Source organism: Coregonus clupeaformis, unplaced genomic scaffold (genome assembly GCF_020615455.1).
Source record: "Coregonus clupeaformis isolate EN_2021a unplaced genomic scaffold, ASM2061545v1 scaf0156, whole genome shotgun sequence".
Classification (NCBI taxonomy): Eukaryota; Metazoa; Chordata; class Actinopteri; order Salmoniformes; family Salmonidae; genus Coregonus; species Coregonus clupeaformis.
This window is the reverse complement of record NW_025533611.1, coordinates 378,008-401,440: the sequence shown is the minus strand read 5'-3', so window position 1 is coordinate 401,440 and position 23,433 is coordinate 378,008. Positions and strand designations below refer to the sequence as shown.

The following is a 23,433-nucleotide window of genomic DNA, read 5'->3' as shown; positions in this document are numbered from 1 at the left end:
ATTTACAATCTCTGGGGTATAACATGTAGGGCAGAGAGGTATAGGAGAGTCTGACATATAACCCCTAACTTGAGTCCAGTCTTCGCCAATGAGAACCAAGAGGGGCCTAGCTTCGACCTTCATGACTGGGAAAGGCGTCGATTCTTAGCCGTAGAAAATCCTACACCCATCACATTATATCAGAACAGGATGGATCAACAGGGATTCATGTTACTGGTTTGCATCCTAAAAAAGGATAGTTGTATTTTACTGCATAACACACTTACATTATTTGTCTACCCATATAATGTGGATCATTGTCAGATTATTTGATATATAAGCTTCAGTAACAAAATAACACCACGGTTGTAATAACACATTAAACATGTAGTTTGTAGAATGTGTTTGTTTTGGGTCAACACTGGTAAGTTAACTTATGTATATTAGACAGTCACAGAGTATTTTCTACTGAATAACTGGTCAGGGTTTAGCACTTTCCATTCAGCTTCAGGCAACTTTGATGTAAGGCTTGATCACACCTGTAGTGACTACTTCTATCTGTCACGCTCATTGTTGCTTATCCATTGTTCACTAGATATATCAATGTAATTACACCCAACACAATTTTGAAAAACAGAATGCTTCCCACCGCTAGATCACATAACTAGATGTGATCTGGACGTGATCCCAACGATGCCACCAATGTCACGGAAGAAAGTGAAAGCTGCAACAGGGACTCTAACCAGGGCTCATACATGGCAAAGTGAACTCTAACGGCCGTTGCCATCAAAGCCTAGTAGGCCTCTGTGCAGAGGCAGTATGCCTACAATGCTGGCATATGCCTTGTTACAACAGTCTAAGTATATAACATGATTGACACGACAGCAATAATCATCATGAAACAGCCTTGGAAGTGCCATAAGTATAAGCCAACATAATTCATTATTTTACATTAACCTGTTTAACTGCATTGATATGGCATAATTGATCATAGTCCAGACTCATTATAGTTGCAAATACCATGCAGTTGCACCAGGGGAATTTAAACCAAACAGATTTTTTTTTCAGGTCTTCTGTTTCCCCACATTTATTGATGAATTAATTTCCCATCATGAAAATGTATCCACATTCCCCAATCAAATACCTTCATCAATACCACAAAAAACAGCTTTTCTCTCCAATCTGGCAACCCTCATAAAATCTGACATAACACCAGTATCCCAAAGTATTTAGCGAAAACAATCATAGAAAACAGCATCGTCATTAATAAAAATAAAAATAAACTGTAAGGCTACTATAATATTATAAGTATTTCGGTGACAACCTGGTTGATTAACAATATTGGGTTGTTAATACGTTCGTTTTTTATATAAATAAATGTGGGACAAAAAAAGGCAGTGTAGAACACCATTGCTCAAAATGCATTGCTCCAATACCTTTCAAAAGATTGTTCCAGTTTGCCCCCCAAAAATACATTTTCCTATGAATGAAGTAGCACAAAAATGTGTGTATTTTCCTAAGAATTAAGCCATACAAAAATGTGTGTATTTTCCTACGAATTAAGCCGTACAAAAATGTGTGTATTTTCACACTAATTAAGCCATACAAAAATGCACAAAACACAAGAAATCTGCTGAAATGCTTATATATTTGCACGAATTGAATGTGAGATTGTGTTGTTATATCAGACAGACAGCCAGACAGACAGACAGCAGTGAGGTCATTGTGTCACTTTTCCTGAGAAACAGAAGCAGGTTGACACAGAGACCAATAAACACAGGAAGAGACATCACCACAAGACGTTACCTAAAACGTAGAAGGGGGCCTTTGTCAGTAAGCTAGGACCCACTTCCTCCTGAAAATGCACAAGTGGGCGGGTGTTTCATGTACCTCAGCCACAATCACCAATGAGCATAGAAGAGAACTCATGCAAACCCGTCTGCAGGCATAACGACGCCTACATGAAAATACACACACACACTGTTCTGATACCATCAGCCTGATCAGCACAATAACAGACCCCAAACACACCCACTCCTCATGGTCCAACTCTCAAGCTGAGTGAAGGGGTATTTTTAGAGAACGACTATAAAGTGTGACTTCCTTTCCAGCTAACTAGTCTTTTTTAGAACAGCAGCCCTCATCAAAATAAATATATTATCTCTCTTCTCTACTCTCTCTCTCTTCTCTGTGTGTTTTGATGAGTCTAGCTAGCTACCAGTCAGTCACAGAGAGATAGGGAGGACGTACAGCCAGAGGAAACCGACACACAACACCTAACAGAGATGTCTGGTGGTCCCCTCTCCTGCTTCTCCAAACAGGGAATACTCCTACTCTCTATCCTCCACTATGGTTAGTATTGTATGGATTCTTTACTTTCTCCTGTTCATGTTTTGTATCTATTACATGTACTTGCTTGCATGATGACGTTAGGAATACAGTTAGCTTTCTCTAACTTCCTTGTTTGTTTTTACGTGGTGAGTGATACAGTATATTGATTCTGTATGTTTTAATGAAACATTCGTATTTGATGTGTGTGTCATTGGTGTGGTTGGGTCAGCAGCTTTTGCAGTGCTTCCAGAAAGCAAGATATCTTATGATCCTGTGCTAGACGCAAGTGATTCATTTAATTTAAGGCAATACTGGATTGTAATCCAATTAATGTTTTAAGTCGTCCCTTAACCCTGGTGCTTTGCTGAAAATAAATTATGTCCATTGTGGTATGGGTCAGATTGACCCGCACAGTCTAAACACACTCAAGACAGTCAATTTTGATTACATTGGAAGCTGACTGTCTTCTTCGTTGTGGTGACGGTGACCATTCTATATTACCATCTTTAGACTTCCATGTCCTCTCTTCTCTGGGTGATGGTTGTTGCATGCTCTCTCTCTCTCTCCCATCTGATGGAGGGGATGGTATGGTAGACTCCTCCTCTGAATCCTCTTCACCAAAGAAAAATTCACAATCTGGATCATCAACAGCATTGTCCTCTATCGCTGAAATGTTCTCTGTCTCTGAAACCTCTTCTTCTATTTCACTGTCACAGTCCAGAGTTTGTGATAAGGCTACATTGACTGAAATCTTTTGGAGCTCATGTTTGAGTGTCTGTGTCAGAGATCTGCTGCTCTCACACTGAGAAGGAGAAGCTTGGGAAAGCTCCTTTTCACACAAACATAATTATGAAAGTGCAAGCAGAACCAGTCAAAACAAAATACATCAAATACACTTGTTTATGTTGGACCTGTGCAAATATCTATACACTTGAAAGCCTCAGGGTCAAAATGACCTACAACATCATGTTTCTATACAAAATCTACACAGACATTCCACAACATATCAGCGTGTCCACATTTTTCAGGTAGGTTCATGACCCTAAATTAGGAAAAGTCATTTAATTTCATGGAGAAAAAGAGAGGTTAGGTAGTATTTTAGACAAATGGGTCAAATTGACCCACAACATAATAGGAGGTATAAAAAAACATCACTATTAAATAAGACAAGGACAACTACAGATACAGTACCTTGTTAAAGTATTCATCCCCCTTGGCGTTTTTCCTATTCTGTTGCATTACAACCTGGAATTTAAATGGATTTTTATTTGGATTTCATGTAATGGACATACACAAAATAGTCCAAATTGGTGAAGTGAAATGAAAAAAAAAACTTGTTTAAAACAATTCTATAAAATAGATAACGGAAAAGTGGTGCGTGCATATGTATTCACCCCCTTTGCTATGAAGCCCCTAAATAAGATCTGATGCAACCAATTACCTTCAGAAGTCACATAATTAGTTAAATAAAGTCCACCTGTGTGCAATCTAAGTGTCACATGATCTGTCACATGATCTCAGTATATATACACCTGTTCTGAAAGTGTGCAACACCACTAAGCAAGGGGCACCACCAAGCAAGCGGCACCATGAAGACCAAGGAGCTCTTCAAACAGGTCAGGGACAAAGTTGTGGAGAAGTATATATCAGGGTTGGGTTATAAAAAAATATCTGAAACTTTGAACATCCCACGGAGCACCATTAAATCCATTATAAAAAAATTGAAAGAATATGGCACCACAACAAACCTGCCAAGAGAGGGCCGCCCACCAAAACTCACGGACCAGGCAAGGAGGGCATTAATCAGAGAGGCAACAAAGATACCAAAGATAACCCTGAAGGAGCTGCAAAGCTCCACCTTGGAGATTGGAGTATCTGTCCATAGGACCACTTTAAGCCGTACACTCCACAGAGCTGGGCTTTATGGAAGAGTGGCCAGAAAAAAAGCCATTGCTTAAAGAAAAAAATAAGCAAACATGTTTGGTGTTCGCCAAAAGGCATGTGGGAGAAGGTACTCTATTCAGATGAGACTAAAATTGATATTTTTGGCCATCAAGGAAAACGCTATGTCTGGCACAAACCCAACACCTCTCATCACCCAGAGAACACCATCCCCACAGTGAAGCATAGTGGTGGCATCATCATGTTGTGGGGATGTTTTTCATCGGCAGGGACTGGGAAACTGGTCAGAATTGAATGAATGATGGATGGTGCTAAATACAGGGAAATTCTTGAGGTAAACCTGTTTCAGTCATCCAGAGATTTGAGACTGGGACGTAGGTTCACCTTCCAGCAGGACAATGACCCTAAGCATACTGCTAAAGCAACACTCGAGTGGTTTAAGGGGAATCATCTAATTGTCTTGGAATGGCCTAGTCAAAGCCCAGACCTCAATCCAATTGAGAATCTGTGGTATGACTTAAAGATTGCTGTACACCAGCGGAACCCATCCAACTTGAAGGAGCTGGAGCAGTTTTGCCTTGAAGAATGGGCTAAAATACCAGTGGCTAGATGTGCCAAGCTTATAGAGATATACCACAAGAGACATGCAGCTGTAATTGCTGCAAAAGGTGGCCCTACAAAGTATTGACTTTAGGGGGGTTAATAGTTATGCACGCTCAAGTTTTCTGTTTTTTTGTCTTATTTCTTGTTTGTTTCACCCCAAAAATATTTTGCAGCTTCAAAGTGGTAGGCATGTTGTGTAAATCAAATGATACAAACCCCCCTAAAATCCATTGTAATTTCAGGTTGTAAGGCAACAAAATAGGAAAAATGCCAAGGGTTAGGGTAAGATGTAATTGTAGAGTACAGAGACATTTTTAATCTCAGAGCTCCAACAGTGCAGGTCAAAGGGAAGTGAATGAAACAAATATAACAATGATAAATGTCCATGGGAGGGGGGGGTCGCTGTTGTGACTTCTTCTTCGTCACAGTCTCCGTGTGGTTTGACCATTTCATCTCCTTCAAGTTTTGGACCGTCTCCATGACAGCCCTGTTGATGACCATGGGGGCGTGCCCAGCCTGGTTCCTCCTGAAGTCCACAATCAGCTCCTTTGTTAAGTTTAGGGAGAGGTTGTTTACCTGGCACCACGCTGTCAGAGTGCCTACCTCCTCCCTGTAGGCCGTCTCATCGTTGTTGGTAATCAGGCCTTCCACCAAATTTCAGGACTGCTGAGTGCAAACTTGAACATTGTGAAAATCTGTGCATCTTCCGGCGTGCCTTTACTGTGAACACTGAGACTGTACCCGCTTGAAGTTACAGTTTTAACATTGGCCAAGTAGGCTACTGCAGGCCTACCAGAGTGGCCAACCATCAAAAACAATGGAAAAAAATGCAACCCATAACATTTTAACATGGAAATAGCTGTTCTATCATTCAGCCTACAGTAGCAGCCAATGTGTTGGGTTCAATGTAGGCCTACATTATATGAAAGGTTTGGAGAAAAAAAACCTGCAGGGCTTGACATTAACCTGTGTATCCACTTGTCCTTCAGACAAGGAGGTGACTGAAAATGTTGTGTTGTTTAATGCAAGAAACCACTTTACAAAATAAATTCATTATTCCCATACCATTATTAGCGAATCAGACAAATTATGCTACGCTCTGCCTATTGGCTTCTTAGCTTATACAACACTGCCCCTTTAAGACATAAAAAAAGCTCTTTACCTGACTCCCTTTTCAAAGATGGCTAGAAATGCACACATTTTAAGCTCCTGTAGGAAGCAACCACTCCCCAATTGTTGACTATAAAGGAGCTATAACTGGGCTAATAACTCACTAATTAGCAAATAATATGAACACATGTGCAGACTTTGCTACATGCAGCTCTCACTTTGATCTCAAAACAAGCTCATCTACTTGTGACCGCTCATACAATCCAATTCAAAGTGAATGGCACAAATCCATATATGGCAATGTACATTTGCATAATAGGCCTACTGCAGCTCTGATTGGTTATGGCGGACCGGTCTGTGTAGAGGGCCTGAGTCGTGCCTGTCAATGCAACAGAATCCTACTCCAGTGCACTCTGCCTACAAGAACATCTCTTGCTCAGTTAGTTTTGCATAGTAAGTCTTGCAAAGTTTGTTTTGTTTTGGTATGTTATATTGGAAGTGGCAAATATTGCTTTGATTTGATCACAAATCCCACAGTAGAGTGAAATGTTGATAGCATTAACTAAAGGGGAAAACTGTGAAACTGTTCAATCTCATGATTCTCCGCATTGGCTGATATTTCTTCTGGGCGGGGCAGCCCACGCGAGCAGCTTAGAGGGAACATTGCCTACTACTGTCATGTGGTCAGAGAACTTGATGATGGAGTTGGAACTGTGTGAGGCCACGCAGTCGTGGGTATACAGGGAGTACAGGAGGGGACAGAGGATGTACCCTTGTGGGGACCCCCGTGTTGAGGATCAGTGTGTAGGAGGTAATGTTGCCTAACTTCACCACCTGGGAGCGACCCGTCAGGAAGTCCAGGAACCAGTTGCATAAGGAGGAGTTCAGTCTCAGGGCTGTGAGCTCTGTGGTGAGCTTAAAGGTCACTATGGTATTGAAGGCCGAGCTGTAGTCAAACAGCATCTTCCCATATGCATTCCTTCTGTCCAGGTGGGTGATAGGGTTTGCGTCTTCCGTGGATCTGTCGGGCGGTAGGCATATTGGAGAGGGTCGAGTGTGTCTGGAAGGGAGGAGGTGAAGTGGTCCTTGAATACATTTACATTTTAGTCATTTGGCAGACGTTCTTATCCAGGGCGACTTACAGTTAGTGATTGCATACATTTTCATACTGGCCCCCGTGGTAAACGAACCCACAACCCTGGCGTTGCAAGTGCCATGCTCTACCAACTGAGCTACAGGGGACCTGACTAGCCTCTCGAAGCACTTCATGATGACAGAAGTGAGTCCTACGGGTCGGTAGTCTTTCAGTTCACTTACTTTCCCTTTCTTGGGCACAGGGATGATAGTGTACATCTTGAAGCAGGTGTGGATAATGACCTGACCTTGAAAGAGGTTGAAAATGTCCGAAAACACAACAGCTAGCTGGTTTGCACATGTTGAGAGGGCGCGGCTAGGGATGCTGTCTGGGCCGGCAGTCTTGCGAGTGTTAACAAGTTTGAATGACTTACATAAGTCCTCCGTGGAGACAGTAAGCATGTAGCCCTCGTTGTTCTCAGGGGCTCTCCTCGGCAGCTCAGAGTCGTCTTTATGCTAGGAGAGAAAACGTTTTTTAGCTCGTAAGGTGGCGTTGGTGTTCGTGACGTGACTGGCTTTCTTTTTCTAATTCATGATCGTTAGAAGCCCCTGCCACATACGCCTGGTGTCCGGCCCTGTTGAAGGTTTCTGTTGTTGTCATGGACTACTTTAGCATTTAACTAATTATCAACTTTGCAACAACTTACTACTTTTTAACTACTTAGCTAGCATGTTAGCTAAACTTAACCTATTTCTAACCCTAACCTTAACCCTTTAACTACATAGCTAGCATGTTACCTATCTCTAACCTGAACCCCTAACCCCTAAACCTAACCTTAACCTCTAGCCTAGCTAACGATAGCCACCTAGCTAGCCTAGCTAACGTTAGCTGTATAGCTAACCTAGTTGCTGGCGTCCCGGTAGGGTCAGCCCCAGTCGTGAACTGTGGTTGTGCTAAGCCTGCTGGCAGGGCCAACCCCCGGCCGTAGGCCAAGGTTGTATAGGTCAGAGGGTTTGGTTTATCAGGGCCACTTTCAGTAGAAGATAGAAATGCCACAAATAGAGCTGACCTGATCCCTTATTCCCTTATATGTCAGAGGCCTGTTTGGTCTACATCACAGGAGGCTGCTGAGGGGAGGACGGCTCATAATAATGGCTGGAAAGGAGTAAATGGAATAGTATTAAACGTATGGGAAACATGTTTGATATGTTCGATACCATTCCATCGATTCCATTCCAGCCATTACAATGAGCCTGTCCTCCCCAATTAAGGTGCCACCGGCCGCCTGTGTTCTACATGGAATATTTATCTCTGAAGGTTCCAAAATGTTGCATCCTGCTGAACGCGGGCCATGTCTGTGATAGTTTATAATGTACTGCCCAGGCCGGCGCTCATCTCTGGAACCTAATCACTAATATACTATGAAGGGCCTGTTTTTAAACGTCTCGTCCGTCTCTGTCAAATGAAACCGCCACATCGGAATTGGAAACATGACCTTTTAGAAAATTCTCTTTTGATATTGGAAATGTCATATTCCAAAAAAGTAAGATCCTATGAGTCAATAGCAGCCAGGAAATGATTCATTTCCGTGTTAATATATGAAATGTGGGCCTGATAAAATTGATTATTTCTTGCCATGGAAATAAAGTGATGCACTTCAACAGAGCACTTAAACACCTTGTTACAGGCTTTGGTCATTTATGTATATTTTGAGGTTGGACATTAGCATGTGGGGCACACCGATTGGTGTCAACTCGTTAGTCAGTATGTGTTACACCTGCCCTGGTTTGTCATCTCGTTAGTGGGAAGGTGTTTCACCTGTGCTGGCCCAGCTGATATTTAAGAGTGGCTAGCCCAGTTCTCCAGTTGTCTGGAGCGATGTGGAGGGTTAACACCTTTTAGTTGATGTGCCCTATTTGAGTTCTAGAAAAACAGTCCTTTGTCTGATCTTCTTTGTTTTTGCTTTGCACCAACATTTTGGTTTGCTCCTGTCTTTAAGTTTGGTGTGGGTTTTATTTTGTTTGCCTCTTCTTGGGGAAATGTTGTGGCTGTTCATGGTTTGTGTCTTTTAGGTTCCAGGTGTTGTTGCTAGTCAGTGTTCAGTGGACACCCCCATGAGTGTCTTTCTAAAGCCCCTAATGTTTAGGTTTGGTTGTCAGTGACTCTTTGTTAGTCAACAGGAAGTGTTCAGTGTGGTTAACAGTTTCTTGTCAGTAGTGTCATTCTGACGGTGGTTTTGTTGTCAACTGCTGGTAAAAACACCCTTCAGACAGATATGCTGCTGTTAACTATTTGATAACTGTTTAGACAACTCTTTAGACCTTGGGATAGATTCAATCCGTATTGCTGAAGATCTGTGCTATAGCGTGATTCCAATTTAAAGACAATGGTCTGTGTTCATGGAGACTGCATTCTCATATGTCAGCCCAATCGGAAATTACATTTCAATTGTGCTATAAAGCGTCTCTTCAGCGGTATGGATTTAGAAAATATGCCTCTATAATGGCCATCTCACACTAGACTAATCTCTTGACAGACAAGCTAGTTATTTAGAGAATTAGATTATGGCTTGTGAGATTAGTTTTACACCTTTAAAGACAGGCAAAGATAGTCTTTCATACTCTCATTGAGTTTGTTCATGTTGATTTACCGGAAGAGCTAATTTAAGCAACTCAATGTCAATAGTGAGGTCTGTCATAAGATTGTTCAGTAATACATCTCGTGCTCGACAATCATCAGATGAGTGTTATGGTTGGATTACCTCAGAGTAGCTGGTGAAACAAATAGTTGTCATATTCTAACACTGATGCACCAAAGTATAGGCATACTTGAACTAGCTTTAAGATGTAGGATAGCAATACATATAAGAGAGCAATAGGACAGTAGAGCACAGATCTGCGAAAAAGTACTGTGAACCTCATCTGGCATTATGATTTCATTCGACACTTTACTTCAACAAAGTGTGTCACAACACACTCCCCCAGTGAGTCATAAACAGCCTTAAAGGGATTCTCCGGTACTTTTGTATAATTTTAAGCCAGTAGTTATGAAAGTAGCACCACGAGCGAAAAGTGGTCCCTGAAAATTGTGTATTACATCACATACAGTGCCCTCTGTAATAATTGGAACAGTGAATACTTCTTTCTTCTTTTGGCTTTATACTCCAGAAGTTTGGATTAGATATCAAACAATGACCATGAGGTTAATTTGCAGACTGTTAGCTTTAATTTCACTGTATTTTCATCCATATTGGGTGAACCATTTAGAAATGACAGCACTTTTTTTACATAGTCCCCCCATTTTAGGAGACCAAAAGTGTTGGGACAAATTCACTTATGTTTATTAAAGTAGTAAACATGGATGTGGTCCCATATTCATAGCACACAATGACTACATCAAGCTTAAACTCTACACATTTGTTGGATGCATTTGCTGTTTGTTTTGGTTCTGTTTCAGATAATTTTGTGCCCTATAGAAATGAATGGTAAATATTGTATTATGTCATTTTGGGGTCACTTTTATTGTAAATAAGAATAGAAGATGTTTCTGAACACTTCTACATTAATATGGGGTCCTTCCATGATTACGGATAATTCTGAATGAATCGTGAATAATGATGAGTGAGAAGTTGCAGACGCACAAATAGCATACGCCCTCCAAAATGTTTTGGGGGTATGATATTTTTGCATCTGTAACTTTCTCACTCATAATTATTCACAATTCAACTTCCCTCTAGTTCACAAAATCTGTTGTAAACAAAGCAGTTTAAAATCTATAGGTTTACCAAACGGTTAAGTGATTATCAATTAAGAGCAGTCGGATTAAGAAATATATATACAGTGGGGAAAAAAAGTATTTAGTCAGCCACCAATTGTGCAAGTTCTCCCACTTAAAAAGATGAGAGAGGCCTGTAATTTTCATCATAGGTACACGTCAACTATGACAGACAAAATGAGAAAAAAAAATCCAGAAGATCACATTGTAGGATTTTTTATGAATTGATTTGCAAATTATGGTGGAAAATAATTATTTGGTCACCTACAAACAAGCAAGATTTCTGGCTCTCACAGACCTGTAACTTCTTCTTTAAGAGGCTCCTCTGTCCTCCACTCATTACCTGTATTAATGGCACCTGTTTGAACTTGTTATCAGTATAAAAGACACCTGTCCACAACCTCAAACAGTCACACTCCAAACTCCACTATGGCCAAGACCAAAGAGCTGTCAAAGGACACCAGGAACAAAATTGTAGACCTGCACCAGGCTGGGAAGACAGAATCTGCAATAGGTAAGCAGCTTGGTTTGAAGAAATCAACTGTGGGAGCAAATATTAGGAAATGGAAGACATACAAGACCACTGATAATCTCCCTCGATCTGGGGCTCCACGCAAAATCTCACCCCGTGGGGTCAAAATGATCACAAGAACGGTGAGCAAAAATCCCAGAACCACACGGGGGGACCTAGTGAATGACCTGCAGAGAGCTGGGACCAAAGTAACAAAGCCTACCATCAGTAACACACTACGCCGCCAGGGACTCAAATCTTGCAATGCAAGACGTGTCCCCCTGCTTAAGCCAGTACATGTCCAGGCCCGTCTGAAGTTTGCTAGAGTACATCCAGAAGAGGATTGGGAGAATGTCAGATGGTCAGATGAAAACAAGATATAACTTTTTGGTAAAAACTCAACTCGTCGTGTTTGGAGGACATAGAATGCTGAGTTGCATCCAAAGAACACCATACCTACTGTGAAGCATGGGGGTGGAAACATCATGCTTTGGGGCTGTTTTTCTGCAAAGGGACAAAGACGACTGATCCGTGTAAAGGAAAGAATGAATGGGGCCATGTATCGTGAGATTTTGAGTGAAAACCTCCTTCCATCAGCAAGGGCATTGAAGATGAAACGTGGCTGGGTCTTTCAGCATGACAATGATCCCAAACACACCGCCCGGGCAACGAAGGAGTGGCTTCGTAAGAAGCATTTCAAGGTCCTGGAGTGGCCTAGCCAGTCTCCAGATCTCAACCCCATAGAAAATATTTAGAGGGAGTTGAAAGTCCGTGTTGCCCAGCGACAGCCCCAAAACATCACTGCTCTAGAGGAGATCTGCATGGAGGAATGGGCCAAAATACCAGCAACAGTGTGTGAAAACCTTGTGAAGACTTACAGAAAACGTTTGACCTGTGTCATTGCCAACAAAGGGTATATAACAAAGTATTGAGAAACTTTTGTTATTGACCAAATACTTATTTTCCACCATAATATGCAAATAAATTCATTAAAAATCCTACAATGTGATTTTCTGGATATTTTTTCCTGATTTTGTCTGTCATAGTTGACGTGTACCTATGATGAAAATTACAGGCCTCTCTCATCTTTTTAAGTGGGAGAACTTGCACAATTGGTGGCTGACTAAATACTTTTTTTCCCCACTGTATATATATATTTATATGTGTGTGTGTTTTTATCATTTTTAAAGTAATGTGAGAATTGCATTGTGGAAAGCTTTTATACTGAACAAAAATATAAACGCAACATGCTAAGTGTTGGTCCCATGTTTCATGAGCTGAAATAAAACATCCCAGAAATTCTCCATACGCACAAAAAGCTTATTTCTTTCAAATGTTGTGGACAGAATTTTTTACATCCCTGTTATTGAGCATTTGTCCTTTGCCAAGATAATCCATCCACCTGACAGGTGTGGCATATCAAGAAGCTGATTAAAGAGCATGATCATTACACAGGTGCACCTTGTGCTGTGGAAAATAAAAGGCCACTCTAAAATGTGCAGTTTTGTCACAAAACACAATGCCACAGATGACTTAAGTTTTGAGGAAGAGTGCAATTGGCATGCTGACTGCAGGAATGATCACCAGAGCTATTGCCAGATAATTTAATGTTAATTTCTCTACCATAAGCCGCCTCCAACGTCATTTTAGAGGATTTGGTAGTACGTCCAACCGGCCTCACAACCGCAGCCCAAGACCTCCACATCCTGTGCTGAGGAGTATTTCTGTCTGTAATAAAATGTATTTCAATTTACTAATTTCCTTAAATTAACTGTAATTCAGTAAAAACATGTATTTCTAGATTAAACACTTATCTGAATAATCCGCCCTTATCTGAATAAAGAGCTGCAAACTGCGCCCGATGAACCTCTTCCTCTCTCTTTAGGGACCTGGGCTGAAGACCCTCCAATAGACCAGTATGGCTTGAACGGAGGTTCGGTGTGTCTGGCTGTTGCAGAACTACCTGATCAACTCAAACGAATTCAATGGAAGTTCCAAAATGATTTAATAGTTGATGATAAAGAGATCTCTCCTAAATACAAGGAGAAGGTAGATTATAACCCAGTGAACCAAACACTGTGCATTAAGAATCTGACGGACACAGACAGTGGAATTTACATTGCAAATGCACAGAAAATAGATTGGACAGATTCAACGTCTTCATACAGACTTAAGGTGTTGGGTGAGTTTTGTGATTTTTTAGTGTTTTGGTAGTCTGCTATGTATTTCTGATTTGCTTGAAAAAGCGAATCTCCTTTAAAATGTCTTCACCAGTCATACATGTAAAATGTATCTTTCTGAACTTTATTGGTTGTTGTAGAAGCTGTTCCCATTCCAGCCATGCAGGTGACATACTCCAACTCAAGTACAGGACTTTGTAACATCACAGTGAATTGTTCAGGCTGGATGTTTTCTGTCTGTAATGGAGGTCAGTGCTCACTGAACCAGGATTCCCTGTCATTCTCTGAGGTCAACATCACCATCTCCAGTGGTAATGGATTCATCCAGTGTATCGTCAACAATCACGTCAGTACAGAGACCAAATCACAACGCATGGAGGACATATGTAAGCCTAATTTACTAACTTCCACTTTAATAATAATAATAATATGCCATTTAGCAGACGCTTTTATTCAAAGCGACTTACAGTCATGCGTGCATATTATTTTTTTTTGTGTATGGGTGGTCCTGGGGATCGAACCCACTACCTTGGCGTTACAAGCGCCGTGCTCTACCAGCTGAGCTACAGAGGACTTTCTGTGCATACCTCTATCATTATTTTAAAAAATCAACAAACTTTTAACATCATTGCAGTTATATTCTTCTCCAGCAAAAATGTGGATAATGCTGCTTTTGTGCCTATGTGTGTGTGTGTGTGTGTTTCTGTGTGTGTCATGTAAATGTGTATGTGTGTGTGTGTGTGTGTGTGTGCGACATCTCAGGTATTGGTGAGAAGAAGGGGATCGCTGCAGCATCACCAGTTGGCACCATTGTGGGCATTGTTACTGGTGGATTATTCTTAGTTGGTGTGTTAGTTGGTGTAGGATGCATCACGTCAACCAGAAGACGGCGATCCCCTAAAGAAAAACAGCTACTGAAGGTACCCTCTCTATCATTAATCTATGTTTAAACAACGGTGCGTAAATATAAGTAACATAAAATCCACATCAAAATCCATCAGTTTAAGCTAGAGATATCTGTGTTTTTGCATGGGCTGCATCTCAATCACCACAGATGCGGTAGGCCGCCATAGGCGGATGAAGTGGATTGAGATGCAGCCAATGCTACAGCGGTGTTTGTCAGACCATGAGACATCCCTGAAATCGGTCTTCTCACGAAAACGGCTGTAGTGTCTGAACTAATGTGACCCCACTGTGGAAAGGGGAGATTTTTACAAACACGATGGTGTTCTCCGTTTTGCTCTACGACCGGTTTGAAGGTAACCGTTACTGGTTTAAAAATGAATGGAAGTATGGAGGTCTTTTTGTGCCTACCCCAAAAAAGGAGTTAAATATGTGTCAAAAAAAGCAAAAATATTCATTGAATCTCCTAGATATAGGACAGACACTTCAAAACCTTACTCCTTATGATTTATTTTTAACTGTGTTATTCAATGTGTTTCTATGGGATTTGGGACTAAAGGCCACATTCAATATTTTATCAAAACATTTACAAATAATTGTTTTTGATACCTAAAGGGGTCCTAAAATTCAAATTCAAATAGCTACATGATCCATGGTATGACCATCTTAAAGCAATTCCCCCACCCCCCAACGTATTTTTTAAACAATTTTAAACAACATTTTAATTAATGATAATTTGCACGTTATGATTAATAATCTCCTAACAGGCTGTTGTTCCAGAAGTTGACATCCTAGTGAGTGCTTTACCAGGAAGACCAGAACCACAGAACACCCCTGGATCTGAGGTGACATCAATCCACGACACTGCAGGGAGACCAGGAGCAGCAGTACCAGCAGTAGCAGGAGGAGAAGAAGTCCATCCAGGAGACAAAGAGTACACTTCACCAGAAGAGAGGACGGAACCACAGAGCCCTTCTGAGGCAGAGCCTACATCAGTCTTCTATAGTCTTCTACAGCACCGTATAGAAACCAGCTGCAGCACAGCACCACCCAGTGGGCAAAGGAAATAATCAAAATAAACCAGACACTGTGTATTGCACAATAGGAGATTACCCCTCCGTCCTTCTCAGAGATCCCCTGATGTTACCTTGATGAAGACTTAACCCATAGACTCAGGTAACGAACCGCAAACACAGGGGAAATTATGACAATTGATTGTTTATTTAGTTTATGTCTAATTTCATCCATATTTAAAGTGGCAATCTGCGATTTCTACATACTTTTCAATGAATGGTATATAACTATTGATTCATGCAGAAAACAACATATGCTTGTTTAACTCCATTGTTTGTAAACATTATAAATTGTAAAGAAAATTGGTGGCAGGGTGCCCTCGTTGTTATTATTTGAACTGCAGATTTCCTCTTCAACGATAGATTGTTGTGCATACTGTCTTATTTTCTGTTAATGAAAATGAAAACATGCAGATGAATATTTTTACTGTACATGCTTTAACATAAATGTTATATACAAAACAGCTGAATTGAAAATGGGAAGCCCATCTAATCAATCAATCAAATCGACCAATCAATTAGTAAATACATAAACCAATCATTCAATCAATAAATCAAGTAAGCAAGCAAAAACCAACCGAGTATGTAATAATGTTTGTTTTTTATAAACATACTGTATGTCTAATTATTTAATACGACGGGAAATCATATTTCAAATATAACTATAAAAGGTATCTGTCACATCCAGCAGGTTATGTGGAGGAACTGCAGAGATATCACAGTTAATTATGGCTAAAAGCAAAAGCAAAAGCATCTACATCATCATGGTTCAGTAGATGGTGAGTAAAGAGAGAAACGTGAAGGGAGGTGGAGTGTGAGCAGCAGCTATGTAGAAAAAATGTGTGCTTATAATAACAGAACGTGATCCGGATCCGTAGCTTTGAGAAAGAGGTTTCCAGAGTGGTCACCTTCAAATATAGTGAAATATAGCTAGTACTCTGCGTTAACATCCAAATCATACATTATGGGTTGGTTGATCTGTTCTTTTCTGTTTTCTTTTTCAAAGGAAAAATGTATTGGAGATGTATGTTAACAATACTAAAAGCACTTTAACTTGATGGAAAATGGTACTTTACACAAAGGAGAGTAATGGGACTAACTTCATGATTTCACACGCTGTGTGTCTGCGTGTTTGTGTGTGTGCGCGCGTGCCTGTGTGTATGCATGGGTTTGTGTGTGCCTTTGTGTCAATGCATGAGTGTGTGCTTGTGTGCGTGTGTGCGTGTGTGAGTGCGCTATGCATGTTTATGTTTCAGTCAATGTGAGTGTGAGTCTGCATGTATGTGTGTTTTAACATATGCATGTTCATATGTATACTGGGGAAAAAAATGTACGCAACATGCAACAATTTCTACGATTTTACTAACTTACAGTTCATATGAGGAAATCATTTAATTGAAATAAACTCATTAGGCCCTAATCTATGAATTTCACATGATTGGGAATACAGATACGCATCTGTTGGTCACAGATAACTTTTTTTTAAAGGCAGGGGCGTGGATCAGAAAACCAGTCAGTATCTGGTGTGACCACCATTTGCCTCATGCAGCGCAACATCTCCTATACATAGAGTTGATCAGGTTGTTGATTGTTGCCTGTGGAATGTTGTCCCACTCCTCTTCAATGGCTGTGCGAAGTTGCTGGATATTGGCGGGAACTGGAACACGCTGTTGTACACGTCGACCCATAGCATCCCAAACATGCTCAGTGGGTGACAAGTATTTTTAGGTTCCAGGAAATGTGTACACATCCTTGCGACATGGGGCCGTGCATTATCATGCTGAAACATGAGGTGATGACAGCGGATGAATGGCACGATAATGGGACTCAGGATCTCGTCTGCGCAACCCGATCAAACATCTCTGGAGAGACCTGAAAATAACTGTGCAGCGACGCTCCCCATCCAAACTGACAGCGCCAAATACAGGTGTGCCAAGCTTGTAGCGTCATACCCAAGAAGACTTGAGGCTGTAATCACTGACAAAGGTGCTTCAACAAAGTCTTAGGTAAAGGGTCTGAATACTTATGTAAATGTTTTATTTATTATTTTTTGCAAAAATGTCTAAAACCCTGTTTTTGCTTTGTGATTATGGGGTTTTCTGTGTAGATTGATTAGGAAAACAGATTTAATCAATTTTAAAACAAACCTAAAATGTATAAAAATTTTGAAAAAGTCAAGGGGTCTAAATACTTTCCGAATGCACTATAATACACGCAAATCTAAAAAGTAAAATAATGTAATTAAGAATTATAGAAATATTAGAACGAGCAATGTCAGAGTAAATATATACATAAATAAATATATATGTACAGTGCCAGTCAAATGTTTGGACACACCTACTCATTCAAGGTTTTTTCTGAATTTGTACTATTTTCTACATTGTATAATAATAGTGAAGACATGAAAACTATGAAATAACACATTTGGAATCATGTAGTAACCAAAAAAGTGTTAAACAAATCAAAATATATTTGAGATTTGAGATTCTTCAAATAGCCACCCTTTGCCTTGATAACAGCTTTACACACTCTTGGCATTATGTCAACCAGCTTCACCTGGAATGCTTTTCCAACAGTCTTGAAGGAGTTCCCACATATGCTGAGCACTTGTTGACTGCTTTTCCTTCACTCTGCCGTCCGACTCATCCCAAACCATCTCAATTGGGTTTAGGTCGGGGGATTGTGGAGGCCAGGTCATCTGATGTAGCACTCCATCACTCTCCTTCTTGGTCAAATAGTCCTCACACAGGTTGGAGGTGTGTTGAGTCATTGTCCTATTGAAAAACAAATCATGGTCCCACTAAGCCCAAACCAGATGGGATGGCTTATCGCTGCAGAATGCTGTGGTAGCCATGCTGGTTAAGTGTGCCTTGAATTCTAAATAAATCACAGACAGTGTCACCAGCAAAGCACCCCCACACCATAACACCTCCTCCTCCATGCTTTACAGTGGGAAATACACATGCAGAGATCATCCGTTCACCCACACCGCGTCTCACAAAGACACGGCGGTTTGAACCAAAAAATCTCCAATTTGGACTCCAGACCAAAGGACAAATGTCCACCGGTCTAATGTCCATTGCTCGTGTTTCTTAGCCCAAGCGGGTCTCTTCTTCTTATTGGTGTCCTTTAGTAGTGGTTTCTTTGCAGCAATTCGACCATGAAAGATTCACAAAGTCCCCTCTGTACAGTTGATGTTGAGATGTGTCTGTGACTTGAACTCTGTGAAGCATTTATTTGGGATGCAATTTCTGAGGCTGATAACTAATGAACTTATCCTCTGCTGCAGAGATAACTCTGGGTCTTCCATTCCTGTGGTGGTCCTCATGAGGGCAAGTTTCATCATAACTCTTGATGGTTTTTGCGACTGCACTTGAAGAAACGTTCAAAGTTCTTGACTTTTTCCATATCGACTGACCTTCATGTCATAAAGTAATGATGGACTTGGTCTTTTACCAAATAGGGCTATCTTTTGTGGTCCTCTGTAGCTCAGCTGGTAGAGCACGGCGCTTGTAACGCCAAGGTAGTGGGTTCGATCCCCGGGACCACCCATACACAAAAAATGTATGCACGCATGACTGTAAGTCGCTTTGGATAAAAGCGTCTGCTAAATGGCATATTATATTTATTATTTATCTTTTGTATACCCCCCTTACCTTGTCACAACACAACTGATTGGCTCAAACACTTTAAGAAGGAAAGAAATTCCACAAATTAACTTTTAACAAGGCATACCTGTAAATTGAAATGCATTCCAGGTGACTACCTCATGAACCTGGTTTAGAGAATGCCAAGAGTGTGCAAAGCTGTCATCAAGGCAATGGGTGGCTACTTTGAAGAATCTGCGATATAAAATCTATTTGGATTTGTTTAACACTTTTTTGGTTACTACATGATTCCATATGTGTTATTTCATAGTTTTGATGTCTTCACTATTATTCAAATTGTAGAAAATAGTCAAAATGGTCCTGATTCTGTCCTGATCTTGTCCTGATCTTGTCCTGATGTTGCCAGTTTACATTTATAAGATCTGATCAAAATCAGTTCACAATTCATCTTTTAATCATCTACACCTGTCTAAACATGTGGATACAATCAGAATGAGGACAAGATCAGGACAAAGGACGCATTTTAGAACCAGGTATAAACAGGGCGAGTGTTAGAATGTGAAAGCAATTTATTTTTAATGAGCTAAATCTGTATTTTTCACCAGTTCCTCTTTGAGGTAATCCGACCATAACACTTGTCTGATGATTGTTGAACACATGAGATGTACAGTATTAATAAACAATCTCATTACAGACCTCACTATTGACATTGAGTTGTTTAAATGACCTCTTCCTTTAAATCTACATTAACAACAAAATCAATTACAGTATGAAAGACTTGATCTTTTGCTGGCTGGCCATAATCTATTTCTCAAACTAGATCAGCTTTAAATGTCTGTCAAGAGATTAGTCTAGTCTAATTCTGACTTTGTGATGAGAATGAGATATTGGTAATTTCTAACACAATTTATAAATGCTGAAATTAGAGACAATGTCTAAACATTGTTAAGAGCTACAAATAGTTAACGAGTAGTTTAGATGCGTCGTTAAATCTATGGTTAGGTTGAGGGTGTGTAGCTCTCTTTTAAGGTGTGAGAGGGAATGTGACAAGAAACTGAAAACCTCTTCCTGTTGACTGAGTTCTGTGCTGAGAAGAGCTGTTTCAAGTTCTCAGGTGTAACGATGTTCTGTATCTGAATCACTGTATTTCCATGGCAAGAAATAATCTAATTTTTCAGGCCTACAGTTCATATAATAACATGGAACTGAATCATTTCCTGGCTGATATTGATTTATAGATGCTTAATTTAAAATACTATCTTTCTAATAACAATAAAAACATCACTGCATGTTTACTTCATGGAAGTGGGGGCTTTGACAGAGATGTGGGGGGTTTTGTTAGAATTGAAATACCCCTTAATGTTTTCAATTCCTTCAGTGCAGTTTTGAATGGACTTCTTTTGATAGAGGTGGACCAAACAGAGCTGTTGTAAATCTTCACACTTATTCAAACAGACTCTTATTGTTCCGTCGGCAGCTTTTCTAGCATGAGACCCACAGAGCAATTCAGCCTGACCTCTTCCATCCGTTGTGTGCAGGAGGCCAACAAGGGACTGAACCATAGCGCAAAGTCATCAAGGGCATTACCATCTCCTGGCCGGATGGATGGCAGGTCCTTGATGGCTTTTAGTTCCCTCATGGCCAGCTGCCGGGGTTGCCCATACCTCTGATCCAGAGCCTGTAGTGCCTACCTAAAGGGGGAAAAAGAGCAACCTTCAGGTGGTCAAGCAGGATGTGGTACTTGTATTGCTCAGTTTCTACATTGTCTTAATTTGTATGCTAGTTGTCGTGGAAATTCTAATCAATAATGAGGAGAGACAAGGTCAATCACCAAACAGGATATTTCTTTATTCAAAACGTATTGATAACACCGATTAATTATTGCAATAATGAAGCTGGTCGACGAACCACCCTTAGATGATTAGTTGAGAGCCCAATTATTCTGAGGAATCATGGGTCTTATATAGCTGACAGAAAAATGCTTAGTCATGACTGGTTCCACCCTCCCATACAAATCGGGGGGCATCATAAGCCAGTTTGGGTTCATATTATGGCTATCTGCACCTGGTGTTATTTTAACTCCCACCCGGCTTAGTCTCCCAAATGCAAGGAGGATTTTGAGACAATGAGGGATTGTTCTACTCCTAAACTATATCTAGTACAACCCATTCTTGACCATATGCCCAGATTAGCTGCAGGGAGCTAGAGTGGAAACCATCCCTTTACAAAAACACAGCATTAGTAGAATATAAATGTCTTAGTCTTTGTTAAGTATATAATTGTTTAAGTATTAATATCAAACAAATCAGGTAAATACATAATTTATTTCTCACATAGTGACATTATAATCGGTGGTTAGCTGTAATTAACATAGAAAGCTGTTCTTGCTCTTGTCCATCTCATCATATTGTAGTGTCACTTGTCAGTGAACTGTTGTCTAGAGCAGCGTTTCCCAAAGTCGGTCCTGGGGCCCCCCCTGGGTTCACGTTTTGGTTTTTGCCCTAGCACTACACAGCTGATTCAAAAAACAAACTCATCATCAAGCTTTGATTATTCGAATCCGCTGTGTAGTGCTAGGGGAAAAACCAAAATGTGCACCCAGGGGGGGCCCAGGACTGAGTTTGGGATACCCTGGTCTAGAGAGCATGTGAGAAAAACAGATTGGGCAAAAGCAATAGTGGTTTTTATGGAAAAAACACATGAATTTCACATGTGAACACGTGACTGCATGTGATCTCATGTGATTTAATGTGAAGCAACATGTGACAATATGTGAAGCAACATGTGATAACATGAAACTACACGTGACAACATTTGAGTACATGTGAAAACCCGATCTCATGTGAAATAAATGTGACAACATGGAGAGGCAAAATTTCAACATGTGATACCTTGAATATGATGCTGTATTTTTACAGCTAAATGAAGGTGATAATGTGAAAGGACAGTTTGATGCTGTATACTGATTACTTGGGACTAAACCTCACTTGGGATTTGAACTCACAACATCTTGGTTACTATCTACCTGAAGTTCCTGCTGTGCCACCAGGTCTGTACACATAATGGAGATCATCTATATATTTTTTGCCAAGAATACACTTCTGCACTTTACCTAAAGTTGTAGTAAAATAAATATATACCCAGAATCAAGTAAAATATTGTCCAATTATCACCACCAATGTAACATTAACGTAAAACGTGCAGTGCTCAAGAACACTTACATTTACATTACATTTACATCATTTAGCAGACGCTCTTATCCAGAGCGACTTACAAATTGGTGCATTCACCTTATAGCCAGTGAGATAACCACTTTACAAAGTTTTTTAGTTTTTTTTTTTTTATTTATTTATTTTTTTTTTGGGGGGGGGGGCCGGTGGGTTGGGGTAAGGGGGGGTAGAAGGATTACTTTATCCTATCCCAGGTATTCCTTAAAGAGGTGGGGTTTCAAATATCTCCGGAAGGTGGTGAGTGACTCCGCTGTCCTGGCGTCGTGAGGGAGCTTGTTCCACCATTGGGGTGCCTGAGCAGCGAACAGTTTTGACTGGGCTGAGCGGGAACTATGCTTCCGCGAGAGGTAGGGAGCCAGCAGGCCAGAGGTGGATGAACGCAATGCCCTCGTTTGGGTGTAGGGACTGATCAGAGCCTGAAGGTACGGAGGTGCCGTTCCCCTCACAGCTCCGTAGGCAAGCACCATGGTCTTGTAGCAGATGCGAGCTTCAACTGGAAGCCAGTGGAGTGTGCGGAGGAGCGGGGTGACGTGAGAGAACTTGGGAAGGTTGAACACCAGACGGGCTGCAGCATTCTGGATGAGTTGTAGGGGTTTAATGGCACAGGCAGGGAGCCCAGCCAACAGCGAGTTGCAGTAATCCAGACGGGAGATGACAAGTGCCTGGATTAGGACCTGTGCCGCTTCCTGTGTAAGGAAGGGTCGTACTCTCCGAATGTTGTAGAGCATGAACTTACAGGATCGGGTCACCGCCTTGATGTTAGCGGAGAACGACAGGGTGTTGTCCAGGGTCACGCCAAGGCTCTTCGCACTCTGGGAGGAGGACACAACGGAGTTGTCAACCGTGATGGCGAGATCATGGAACGGGCAGTCCTTCCCCGGGAGGAAGAGCAGCTCCGTCTTGCCAAGGTTCAGCTTGAGGTGGTGATCCGTCATCCATACTGATATGTCTGCCAGACATGCAGAGATGCGATTCGCCACCTGGTTATCAGAAGGGGTAAAGGAGAAGATTAGTTGTGTGTCGTCTGCGTAGCAATGATAGGAGAGGCCATGTGAGGATATGACAGAGCCAAGTGACTTGGTGTATAGCGAGAATAGGAGAGGGCCTAGAACTGAGCCCTGGGGGACACCAGTGGTGAGAGCACATGGTGCGGA

At 41.0% G+C, this 23,433-nt stretch overlaps 2 protein-coding genes across 4 annotated transcripts in view; both read left to right on the top strand.

Annotated features, from left to right (window-relative positions):
• LOC123483850 (basement membrane-specific heparan sulfate proteoglycan core protein-like) overlaps positions 1-23,433 on the top strand; it is a 97,734-nt gene that overhangs the window by 29,506 nt on the left and 44,795 nt on the right. The gene's annotated exons all lie outside the window — the stretch shown is intronic.
• Positions 2,105-15,999, top strand: LOC123483853. The gene is made up of 5 exons (XM_045213811.1): positions 2,105-2,331; positions 13,171-13,467; positions 13,606-13,851; positions 14,228-14,385; positions 15,136-15,999. Exons 1-5 carry the CDS (start codon positions 2,265-2,267, stop codon positions 15,436-15,438), a joined length of 1,071 nt encoding a protein of 356 aa, XP_045069746.1. The 5' UTR covers positions 2,105-2,264; the 3' UTR covers positions 15,439-15,999.